Source organism: Phaenicophaeus curvirostris, chromosome 4, assembly GCF_032191515.1.
Source record: "Phaenicophaeus curvirostris isolate KB17595 chromosome 4, BPBGC_Pcur_1.0, whole genome shotgun sequence".
NCBI lineage: Eukaryota > Metazoa > Chordata > Aves > Cuculiformes > Cuculidae > Phaenicophaeus > Phaenicophaeus curvirostris.
The window spans coordinates 65,132,964-65,146,083 of record NC_091395.1 but is presented as its reverse complement, the minus strand read 5'-3'; the positions used below and the strand labels follow the sequence as shown (position 1 = coordinate 65,146,083).

Sequence of the window (13,120 nt, the reverse complement as noted above, 5' to 3'; positions counted from 1 at the left end):
TGGCCTTTTGGTGCCTCCTTTCATGCATTTCCTCAACTCTAGAAAAAACATTTCGCTGAGCCAAAAAAAGGAGTGAATGTAAGAATCAACTCCCCAAAGCACAGGACAGTCACCTCAGAGGAAGGTGCCAATGATGTTTATGTTCATGTTTTCTACCATGGGAGTACGAAGTGCAAATCCAGATCTCCTCCCTTCCAGGGAAAAAAATCAGCTTGTAGGCACCTGTCATATACCCTCTCTCTGTCCACTGAATATTTGATTCATTGATTCAATTTTTTTGTAAATGTTAATATGCAAAGCTGAACAGTGTTCATGGCAGATGTTGGTTGTACAACCTAATACTTGTACAACTCTTTACTTTCTAAATTCTTCTGCCGTATGTTTAGCGCTGGAAATTCAAATGCTAGTGGTTGTGACGGTATCTCTGATCTTAGCTGGGTGAACCAGAGTTTGTGGTTAAATGAACAGTGATACTAAGTCATCATTCTGTGTGTGTCTATACCAAAATTCAAGTAATAGGTTTCTGTGTCTATGATTGTAATTCAAGTAATTGTAAATAATATTAATAACAGTTCTATCATTTCTCCTTCAAGGATAGAAACACACCTACACATTAATTTTCCTTTGTTGCTTATTTAAGTAACAGTTTTCTGTTACCTTTAAAAGCAATCTTTACAATTATAAGAAAATCACAGAATCACAAGGTTGGAAAAGACCCACAGGATCATCGAGTCCAACCATTCTTATCAATCACTAAGCCATGCCCTTGATCACCTCATCCACCCGTCCCTTAAACATCTCCAGGGATGGTGACTTAACCACCTCCCTGGGCAGCCTCTGCCAGTGCCCAATGACCCTTTCTGTGAAATTTTTTTTCCTGATGTCAAGCCTGAACCTCCCCTGGTGGAGCATGAGGCCATTCCCTCTCGTCCTGTCTCCTGTCACTTGGGAGAAGAGGCCAGAACCCTCCTCTCTACAACCTCCTTTCAGGTAGTTGTACAGATATATAAAATCTCCCCTCAGCCTCCTCTTCTCCAGGCTAAACAACCCCAGCTCTCTCAGCCGCTCCTCATAAGACTTGTTCTCCAGCCCCTTCACCAGCTCCGTTGCTCTTCTCTGGACTCGCTCCAGAGCCTCAACATCCTTCTTGTGGTGAGGGGCCCAGAACTGAACACAGGATTCGAGGAGCGGTCTCACCAGTGCCGAGTACAGAGGGAGAATAACCTCCCTGGACCTGCCGGTCACGCTGTTTCTGATACAAGCCAAGATGCCATTGGCCTTCTTGGCCACCTGGGCACACTGCTGTTCAGTTGCTGTTAACCAACATCCCCGGGTCCCTCTCCTCCAGGCACCTTTCCAGCCAGACTTCTAGTCTGTAGCACTGCATAGGGTTGTTGTGCCCCAAGTGCAGGACCTGGCATTTGGTCTTATTAAACTGCATCCCATTGGTCTCAGCTCATCGGTTCAGCCTGTTCAGATCCCTTTGGAGCCCCCCTGCCCTCCAGCAGATCAACACTTCCACCCAGCTTAGTGTCATCTGCAAACTTACTTAGAGCACATTCAGTCACCTCATCCAGGTCATACAGACATTGAACCGGGCTGGACCCAGAACTAAGGCCTGGGGAACACCGCTTGTAACTGGCCTCCAGCTGGAGTTAACTCCATTTACCACCACTCTCTGGGCCCGGCCATCCAATCATTTTTTCCACCAGGAATCACAATATCTGTTAAAAACCAAGAATTATCTTACAATTGTCTGTATCATACTTACCTTGTAAGGTTTTCAATTGTTGAAGCTTTTTCTCTTCATAGCCTTCTATGATTTTTCCTAATTCTTGATAGTAGTTTTGCACCAGTCTATTGATGTTATTCCTGGTCCCATACACGCTTTCTACAGCAGCTTCCACCAGTCTCTCCTGTATTACACAGTACAAGTAACGATTAATTTTATAAACGAAAAAATGAAGTATTCTGATCTGTCTGAAACTGAATACCCAAACTAATTTTGTATGTTCACACAAAACTGTGAATTTCATGCTTCAAAAATGTGTCAGACCATGATGTTGGTAAACCAGTATTTCTATTCATCCAGGGAACATTTCAACATGAAAAATTACATTAAAAACTTTCTAATGTGCCTCATCACCAGCTACTACAACTTGCCATTAAACAGAAAATCCAAATATTTGTTTTGAACAATTTTATTAACTTATAAAGCTAGTTCTATTTTTATTTAATTATTTACCTATGAATTAATATTAAGCTGTTAATACATAAATGCTATTAAAGAACTATAAAACTTACATGGATAGATAACCATCTACATTTCTTCCTCATTATTTTATTGCCCGTCATCAAGAACTCTCTCTTTTTTTTTTTTTTTATATTCCACATTTTAGCTTAGCAAAACTTGTTTTGGCAGCTATAGCAAACCCACTAGAAAATACTGCAGTCCTACACAAGTTTGATTTTGTAAATAATTTCCAAGGTCTCTTCCATTTTAGCACAGGTGGTAATAGTTTCCTGCTGATACTTCCAGGCACAGGGTAATTCATAATTGAAATTGCCTCCCATTTTAACAAAGTAGCACCCATTGTGTCTGGAAAACTGCCATTGAACATTTCCATACCTTTAAGTCTTGTCCATTATCTGAAATCATTTTTCCAGCTTCCTGTCGGGCATGCTGTAGCAGTGTCTGCCCAATCACCTGCTCCATGTGCTGCTGAAGAAACTGAAGAGCTTCCTGAATTTCTGTGACTAGCTGCTGGTGAAATTCTAAATGGGTTTGCTGAGTTTCATCTTCAAGCTTCTCCTCCTCTTCCAAAATGTGGGACTCCTGGTAATGAGACAAAAAGACAGCACTGTCTTTAAATATGCTGACAAACTTAATCAGCTTCACTTTAAAAGAAAGTCTTACACCCTTTCAGAATGTTGCTGGTTTCGTTCTCGGAATAAACTAATTTTCAGCAGAAGTTTATGTACAGTCATTTAAGATATTTGTCTTTGCAACAAAACTATTGCCTCTGTCATAGTATGTACAATAACAGCTGTCCTGTCCCATTAGTCATTTCCTAGTGAGGTATTTCCATCTTTGTATTCAGCATTGTTGAATTTTATCTCATTTCTATTAAAATTATAAACAATCTAGTCAAATACCCTGAGTCCAGTAAGGGATAATTATGGATGCCTTGAGAGAGTGCACAGGAACAAGACAAGGACCCAGTTATGCTCCTGGAATACTTGTCCAGTTTGTAGGGTCTACCTGAGAAAAAGCTGCTATATAGGTACTTATGGTCCTTGGGAGTGGCTGTGAATATGTTTAATAGCACTTGGAAACCACTTGCACTCTTGGCCTGTACAGCATCCTGTGGTGGCGAGTTCAATAGCTTATCCATACATTTCTTAATTTTGAACCTGCCACCTAACAGCTTGTCACAGTGTTCTCTTTTTTCTTTATTAGAAACATGGAAATAGAAACAAGTGAAAAATTGTTCTCTGGTCAGATCTTTTATGCCAGACTAAAACCTACGATATGCCAGAAGACACCTGTTTTTTAGATTTGAAGAAGTCTCTGGATCATGCTTGCCACCATTTTCTATGCTTCTTTCTAAGTTCACTTTCCCTCTAAACTCTCTTTAGCACACAAAAGTACAAACTCACCAGCACAACCTGTTCTGTCTTCCTTACACACATTAGTCTTCCACAGATTGTCTTTTATGGAGTTACTGAAGTCCCTCTTACATAAATATTCTCATTTAAGAGTAAATAACATTAAATTATTCTGGGGCTTTTGACAGTACCTATTTGATTGCCACTTGGAAATAAGAAATGAAAGTAGGAGAAGAACCTGCTTGGCTCACATTCATTGTGTAAAATAATGACGTCCCTACTAATGCTGTGTTATTCCGATATGCCTTTAGCCATAGTCTAGATATATGTTTTTGATGAGATGTTTTTAGGCAGTCAGAATGTCAATAAACCACTTCTTTTTTTCAAGAGAATCAATGTCATCTTATCATGTCCAACCTCGTGTTCTTTAGTTTTGTTTCAGATTTTATATGAAATCAAGAGATAGACATGACATTATCTACCAATCTAAAATTGGCACAAGCTCAAACTAACTTTAGTGCAAACAACACGGTATGTCTACAACTCTGGTTAATTGTCTGTAAATTAACTTCTCCCTTAACTCCGTATACATTGGTTCTAGTTTTGGAGCTTGTTCATAACATTTTTTCCCTCTGAGTTTTCACAGTTCCACACCTAGGCCCTACTTCTTCAGCAGCAGGGATCTTACATGTGTCTTTTTAGGTGCTTCCTTGTGAGATGTGTTTAATGGAGAGAGGCCAAAGGAACAGTAATACCCGGGGACATTTAGTTTCTGTTAAGGAACACAGTGATTGCTTCAATTAATGTCCCTGTGGGAGCCAAGTGAGAGGGAGTAGTGGAAAGCACCTAACAAGAGGAATGTAGTGATATGCATTTGTATTTCATTACTTCATATTTCATTTCTTCTGAAGGTAAATGATATTTTGAGATTTTCTCACTTAACAGGGACTACTCCATCTGAAGTATCAAACATGAAAATGACAGCAGACAGAATTTCTTTCTTCCTCTTCCAAGTGGAGAATTAGGGTTTGTATCATGCCAATTGGAATTAGAGGCATGGACAATACTAACCCTTGGCTAATTACACAGTGACAGCATGGAGCACAGAGCCACAGTGTTTAATAGGTTCACATACGTACAGCAGCAGTGGCTATCACCAGTACCCACTAGGAAAGTCCTCTGAGGTTGAAATTAGAAATTTGGCATTGTTCTAGGTAAATATCCAATGCAGATAAGTAAATGACCAATAACACTTTATGGATAAACCCTAAAAAACAGAGTCACAAACAGATCTGAAAGTGACCTCTAGAAATATAAAGTCTAAAAATCACAGAATCATAGAATGGTTTGAGTTGGAAGGGGTTTGAGTTGGAAGGAACCCTAAAGATCATCTAATTCCAACCTCCCTGTGATGGGCAGGGACACCTCCCAGTAGATCAGGCTGCTCAAGGCCCCATTCAACGTGGCCTTGAACACCTCTAGGGAGGGGGCAGCCACAACTTCCTTGGGCAACCTGTGCCAGTGACTCACTGCCCTCATTGTGAAGAATTTCCTCATTATGTCTAGTCTAAATCTGCCCCTCTCCAATTTACAGCCATTCCCCGAGTCCTTTCACTACCGGCCTTTGTAAAAAGTCCCTCCCCAGCTTTCTTGTAGGCCCCCCTCAGGTACTGGAAGGTTACTACAAGGTCTCCTGAGAGCCATCTCTTTTCCAGGCTGAACAACCCCAACTCCCTCATGCATTAACATTTCTCCTATCTCCTTGATGTACAGGAGCCAGACTATTTGGAAGGATGCCAGGGGAATGGATGCTGAGAATCTGATGGACAGAGGATAAAGAAAAAAGAATGAAAAATGTTGACAGTATAGAAGAACTTGCTAGCTCTGGTGGAGGGAATAATTTCTTCTCAAGTAAGAACTTTTCAAATGCATATTACAATCCTTAGCAGAATTAGTAGGAATTTATCTTATCCTGAAGCAGTGACTTGTACAGAAGTCCTTTAGAAATGCTGACATGCCTTCTTTCATTAGTATTTTAATATAAAGTAAATAGCTAACTAAGCTTGCTACGATAACATGTATCAAAGATAGCTAGCCAGTAGATAAAATATTAGGGAATTTAAAATGTCTGCCTGAACTAAAACAGGTACAATCAGGGACCTCCTCTCCCAGCAGTGGGTGCATTTTTGATAGAGCATATTCTCCTTTCTATGTAGAATTTCAGTATTTTTACTTTTTGAGATCTTCTACAGCTAATTCTAATATGAGACATGATAGCACATGAACCCTCAGAAGAAAAACCACCCAGATACTATACATACCACTGCCTTCTGTAGCTGCCACTGATCCTCATCTTGGCAGGGGGACAATCCTTTCTGCAGAGTATGTTGCTCTTTCAGCTCCTGAAGCAAGCTCTTCTTCCTGGACAATTTCATCCGGGCCAGGGCTGCCATTCCAACTCTTCGGAGGGTTAACCTTGTGAGTACTGAACATAGCAGAAGTCGGTGTTTTTGCAATATATAGTTAACAGACCTGTATAAAGGACCGTAAAAAGTTGATCAGATAAGCTGTTTGCTGATTTGGCACATCCTCATTCAGCAAAGTCATTGCTCAAAAATGACAGGAGTTCTTATTCACACTGAGTAATGTCTTCTCATACCAAGCATGTGTAAACAATGAGTATTGCCGTGACAGATTTCTAGTTCTGTCACACTGAAGTTAAATCAAAATGAAAATAAGAAAAAAAAGACATAAATAATAATCTAGAATTACATTATATAAGTTTTATTACTATGAGTCTTGAAATAAGACAAAAAGAGAATGCAATCAGAACAACTGGAAAGTTATTTCAACGTGAAGAACATGCAAGGCAGAATATCTTGGATTAGCAAGGAAGCATGCTCTGAAGAGACATTGAAGAACCTAGTGTTAGCTGGTGGGGAAGGCATGGCTGAAGCAAGTTTGTGGTGAACTTTAAGCAGGAGAGCAAATTTTGAAATTGATTTTGGACTAGGCAAGTGAAATCTGTGTGCACATTTGGGATGATTGGACTTGTATCTAACTTTGCATTTGTGTATGGCACCATGAGCTCTCTAGATACCAAATTTGGGGAAACGCTGGAGTTAGGGAATGTGAAAATGTAAGGTTTAACTGAAAAGTAGAGCCAAAATAAAGGAGTGCAATGGCAATAATACCAATAATTCAAGTAGACAAGTCTTCAAATGCTTTGATCTTTGGTAATATGAAGACCATGGTGAATGAAGGAACTTGGTATCTTAATCAAAACAAGGCAAATAACACAGAATTGTGGTTTTTTAGAAGCATCTCTATCAAAAAGATGTTTAGCTGTACAAAGATGAGACAGAACTAAAACTTTCCTTTGTGAATACAGACAGAGAATGCTAGAGAGGAGTCCTTAACACACAAAGCTGCAGTCAGTGGTATTCTAATAGCAGAAAGCAAACGTAGAGCTGAATGGTGCTGGACTGGACGTTTGATACCTGCTTTTCTAATTTGTTCTTGATACTCAGTCAAAAAACTAGAGTAACTGTCTCTCTGTCCAAAGATGCCCACAATCCTTCAACGCTGCTTTCCACAATGTAAAGTATACAAGTTTTTATTTGCGCATGCAGCTGTGCAGTTTTACCCTACTGCTTACTGATAAAATCATACTTACTCATCACTGAGGCATCCTAGTCTGCTTACGACACCTTGAATTATATTCTCTTGTTTCTCAGACAGGTGCTTTTGCATCACAGCAGACAGAGCATGTTCCTTTATCCATAGCTAAATCAGGGCAAAAAAATTTCAGTTGTAAGATACTCTGATTTCAGTCATTCCAGTCACCACATTATGAAACAGGGGTTTATTTGATGATATTTTGCTAAAAACAATCATCCTTCTCTTTCAAAAAAAACCCTCATGCTGAATTTAAATCATTCTACTCAGAAATACCTTTTTCTGAATGATAAAAGCCTTAAACAAAGGTCACTTAAAAGAAAGGGAGGCTTTGCACTGGTTTGGATCCACTCTGAGCTGTGTCTCCTGCAGACTTTCTTTTTTGAACAGCAGAGGAATAAAATAAAAAGAACAATTTGGCACAAAATATTGCATCGACTCTTATCAGCAGGTCACAGTAAGCTTTTTGTTTGGATTTTTTTTGTCAGTAGTAGAGATTGTAGCTTTTATTTTTACTGAACAAAATAAAGATATCATATTCCAACACACTTTTGTGTATAGTACACAGTATTATTAGTTAGAAATGGAGATTGCATGATTAGGTCTACAGAGTGTAAGTTTACAGCACCTTCAGGGTGGTATTTAAATCTAAGAATTTAAGCCTTGCATGTTTTGAAGATTTGCCATTAGTTTGCAAACTTTGGAGATAAGAACTTACGATTTTTTTTAGTGTATTGCCAGAATTTAGTGAATAATAAGCCATAAGATGAAATGGTTGTAAGACCCAAACTCTATTACTGTGAGATGAAGAGTATATTTCAGGCTACGCTGGCATTTGGATAAATGCAGGTTGCCTGCAGACATATGCAGAGACCTAAATTACATATAATACTCAAGCTCTCTGACAGTTTCACTTCATATTCTAGCCTCATTCAGAACATGAGGGACTAAATTTTGTATTACTGAAGACAGAGGGTTTCACTAGATCAATATAACTAGCAAAGAATTGTGTAATTGCACAACCATTACTGTAAGGAGCTAGGAGTGGCACCAGCCTCCCTACTGGATTTGATAGACTTTTCCTTGGGAAGCAGTGATATCTGCAGGAGAAGCTTTATCTGTGAACACAGAATGAACTCCCCCAGGAGGTGCAGAACATCAGAAGCCATCATCTTTGGCTTTAAAATAAAATATATTTCTTTCTTGGATAGCACCTTCCCTGTAGTATACACAACAACACACATAACTGACCCGCTCCATGAAGAAAACCTTACCAAAACACATACTCCTGTGTAGAATGCCTGGGAAGGATGGGCAGACAGTCAACAACAGGTGACAGATGGAAAGAGTTCAGATGAACATGAGAAGTACAGCCTGAAAGTCTGTATGGTGCCAGGGAGCCCCCAAGGCTGCTCTCAGAAAGAGCAATAAGACACACCTAGGTAGACAGACCTCAACTGATTTGCGTCTAGGTGTTTCTTAAAATCACAGAGCACAGCTGAGCACACTGCCTTCCCTGATTGCCTGCTGCAAGTGTCAAATTAAGGTTTATTTGGTCTCCGGGTATCATCATGAGGGATAGCAAATGCTTGAAGTAATAACTGTATCAGTGTTTCCTTTTAACAGCTCTATGAATATGGCTTCCTGTTGTTTCACATCTCTGCACATGCCTAGTAGATCCATCACATTGTATATTTTAATGTCTCTTTCAGCAGTTTAAAAGAAGGGCTGAAAATAACCTCTAACTTTCTAGAAGTATTTTCATTTTCAATGGGAGACTAGCCATGGTGCAGGTGTGGCTTCCCATCATTTCTGGAGACCGGGTTATTCACTGAGAAGTTGCTCTTGAAGGGCCTTCCTGCACACTCATTGTCAGTTTGTGGATCATATCTGATGAAGACCACCAAGATACAGAAAACAGGAGACATTTTCTGAATTACAGCTGGAATAATAAATTAAATAATATTGCAGCCAAGAAATTAAAACTTAGCACCTCTGCTGCTATCAGTACATCATATCCAAATAAGTACTCAGAATGATAACAATGACAGGGATTGTAGTTATTGTTTGAAGAAACAGTCTAGTTTTGTGGTGGCGAACAAGGGCTTTCTTTTAATTGGAGTCACCTTTCCCATTGCGAGTGCATTTAAGAAAAGCTGTATTCAAGATGTATAAAAGGTCCTGTCACCTCCCAAGACCAATGGAAAGCTGAGAATACAAAACACCCCTGTGCACAGTTATTAAACTGAACAGCAGAAGTTCACTAGCCATATAAGTAGTAAGAGAACAAAGAAGAAAGGAGAGGGATTATTACGTATTTAAGATGGGATGATAAAGAAGGAAGACTGAGATCTGGACCAAACACCAAACCATTTTTTTTAATCCAAAAGGCTACTGAGAAGATGATCAAGGAGAGAAGGATCAGCTGAAATAAGAACAAAATATTATATGTTTTACTGGAAGCAACACTTCAGTGGGTCACTGAGATGAGCTGTGAGGGCTGAGTATTTTCTACTTCCAAAATACTAGAAGAACTCATACATGCAGGCACAGATGCAACAGCAAAGATCCTCTGGGAATCTTAATTTGAGGCTGTTGGCATATTGCTGAAAAATAGCAAAACTGAGACAAATATTTCATCAAGCTAGGTGGAAGGTCAGGCTTTGTGCTGCACTGACCTTCCAAAGCTGGGCCAAGCCTACAGGTGCCTTTCAAAGCTTTCCTGTTCTAGGGAATGGCCTTACTTTACTTGGAGACAGGTCAGCATGGAGTAGAGAAAATGACACCATTGCACAGACTCAGCAGCTGGAAGAGAGCTTGGGGTTTCTGCTTCCTGCATTTAACTAGTAAAATCAATGACCAAAGCATCATAAATGGGGAAGTAAAGCTCCAAGGAATGTCTGGCTCTTTGAAAAGAAGTGTCATTCCAATTACTACAAAGAAAATGAGCATAAAATTAAGGGAAAGAGAAAAATGCATGTCATGTTAAAACTGAGAAACAGATGCTGGTTCAGCATTCTGGGTGTCAAGCAACAATGTGGGAATGGACAGACATATCCTCACCTGGTGTTTTCTCTGTAAGCATTTTGCTTCCTGGCAACATGTCCATTATGAGACCTTCTGGAGCACTGCTAATACTAAGTACTACTCTCTGGCAACAAAGGTGAGGCATATATTTTTAGTAGATAACGACATCCATAAAATATTTTGATTTAGACCTCAGATACAACAGCAAATTAGACCCAAGTAAGCTCAATCTTTTCTTCTGCAGCTCTCAGTTTGACAATTTTAGCAGAGATTCTCAGGAAATTGAAGGAAACCAATTTCTCCCTAACAGCCTGTAGATGGAGCGTGATGCATACTGAATTCCAAGCAAGTACCTCAGCCTGGTGCAGCACTCTGCTCTCCGTAACCACTTCCCAGGCAGGAGAGCTCATCTACAGAAATCATGAGGTAGGGTCTATGTGGGAAAATGCTACAAATTTATTTCCTTTAGTCATTTATGCTAATTTGCCTCACTCACATCCTCAGGTGTATAAAGCAAAAGTTAAATATTAAATTGATTTTTCTTTTCAGTTGTAAAAGAGATTCTGTTCGCCCAAAGGACATCATATTCCAGATATGTATAAATGCCACGGAAGATAATCTCAAAAAAAATGCAGTTCAAGTAAATAGGAAAAACGTCTTCGTAAGCCACCTTGAAAAGCACACATAAATACTCTGGTGAAAAGCCTTCTGGCGTTCCCAAGTCTGTAAAGGAGGTGACTGTCCAACTCTTAGTACAGTACATTTATCAAGAGGCAAATGAAAGACATATCTCCTGCTGGAAAATGCCTGATAAATAAAAAGGCCTGTTGGTATGAATATAGATTTATGGATCTTCTGTCATGTTCAGCACTGTAACATCTATGGAATCTCCTAAATGACATGATCACCTGTCACAAGTGTCTGATTTGTCTTCTCTTCTTAAGGTGGAAAGAAAGTGCTCCTTTTTATAGGATGTGTCAGCTTTTTCCTTAAATGCACACGCTGCTGCATTCATCCAAGCAAAGGGCCAAGAAATGCATTTTGCCTTTGAATGTAATATCATCAGTTGTCTGGTGTTTTTCAGACTTGTTTATACAGGAAAATCTGTCAGCCTAGCTTTGGTGGAACAGCTATCTCCCCGCATTCTTCTCCTTGGAGTTAAGCGGACTTTACTCCAGTTTAGTTCAAACCACTTCGAAAAAGCCACATGCATGGAGTTAAAATGCTACTTAATCTCCTGCAAAGAATATATTCTTGAGGAATCACACATTTTCCCACTAGAAGAAACTTTTGTCTTTTCTAAACAATTTATGGCACAGAATCACTTGTCCCTAGGACAGCTCTGTCTGCTGCTCAGGGAATTTTTATATTGAATAAGGCCCAACTGCAGTGCCAGTGACCCAGAGAACAACGTGAGAGCTCAGTCATTGCTAAGTGAATTCCTCTATAGCTCAGTAATTACTGTTAATGATGTCAGCAAACTCTTTATTCATTTTTATTCCCAGCTAGGAAGCCATCTGCTTTATATTATGAATGCTGTGGTACACTGAAAGTGTTGTAAAGTCAACTTTCTAATTTAAATAATCTATGCTTGGGCATGACTGGAACATCTGAGTTAACATACAAAGAATCCATCATACAGTGCTGCCTAAAGAGGTATTATCCAGCAGCTGAGTGCTGGAGATGAACTAATCCTTTTAATCCTTTGAGAAAAGAATCCCAGGGTGTGGTCTCTCCACTCAATATTTTGCCCAGTGATAGAAACAGAGAAATGCATAAACAGCATTTTTAGAACAAAACTTAGGCCCCTCTGTGGAGAGTCTTCCACCCATTAAACAACACCCTCTCTGCCCTGAACAATGGCTGAGGTTCAAAAGGATCGTGGAAGGAACAGAGCTTAGGTGCCTCAACATGCACTCTGATTCCTGAGACAGAGTGGTTGCGCACCAGAGCCTCCTCCTTCTCTGACTGCAGATACCCCTGTGGTACTTCAGGCTCCACACACTACAAGACACGCTTGTGGTGTATCTACTGGACCAGGCTGCTCATGTCATTCACATACAAAGACATACAATTTGTAAACTCTTGGTGAATGTGAAAATGAACAGCAACCCAAAAGTTTAAGCTTCCCAAGTCAAGTATTGAATCTAATCCTTGATGAAAAGGGGAAAAAAAAAAATTGAGGTCAGACTTTGCTCATTAATCACTGAAGGTATAGGTACGCCAAATTCAAATGCTAAATGCCAGCCAGCAGTCCTAGAAAACACAAATGCCTGCCCTTAACTTAAAGCATGCGAGCAGACTCATTGGCATCACTGGTTGGTCCCCAGTGTATTTTAGTTTAGCCTGCTAGATATCCCTGAGACAGAAAGATAAGAGGGCAAGCAGTATTGTTTTTCAAAATAATTGAGATAGCAGGTGAGTTACAATCAAATAAATATAAAATGATCAGGGAGGCACATGTCGTATAATTTCAAATTCAGGAAAACTGAAGAAAAAAAGGAAATGGCTAAGAATTTCCAACTAATAATTTTACTTTTGTATTCCCAAAGTATTCCAAAAACACGGGCCAGCAAACCACTCTACCAGATTTAGTAGGAAGCCAGCAGTTGCCTTAATCACAGAAAACTTACAGAGTCTTATGGAAGAACCCTAAATATGAAAGGGTGGAAAAGTTAAACACCTTATAGCAGTCTTTAACAACTGGGGACTCAAGCAACACCTTATTGACGAAGTACTGGATTCTCCATGTACTTCAGAGAATGAGGCTAGGGAAAAGTAAGATTTTTGCCATTGTTAAAGAACT

General features: G+C 39.6%; 1 protein-coding gene across 2 annotated transcripts in view; it reads right to left on the bottom strand.

Moving 5' to 3' along the window:
- The window catches only part of EVC (EvC ciliary complex subunit 1), a 53,786-nt gene that overhangs the window by 7,809 nt on the left and 32,857 nt on the right, over positions 1-13,120 (bottom strand). For both annotated transcript variants that reach the window (XM_069856329.1, XM_069856330.1), the window contains exons 13-16: positions 7,286-7,395; positions 5,931-6,141; positions 2,630-2,836; positions 1,772-1,916 (exon numbers count right to left, since the gene is read on the bottom strand). In XM_069856329.1, the coding sequence (XP_069712430.1) occupies positions 1,772-1,916; positions 2,630-2,836; positions 5,931-6,141; positions 7,286-7,395 (673 nt within the window). The remainder of the gene's footprint in view (positions 1-1,771; positions 1,917-2,629; positions 2,837-5,930; positions 6,142-7,285; positions 7,396-13,120) is intronic.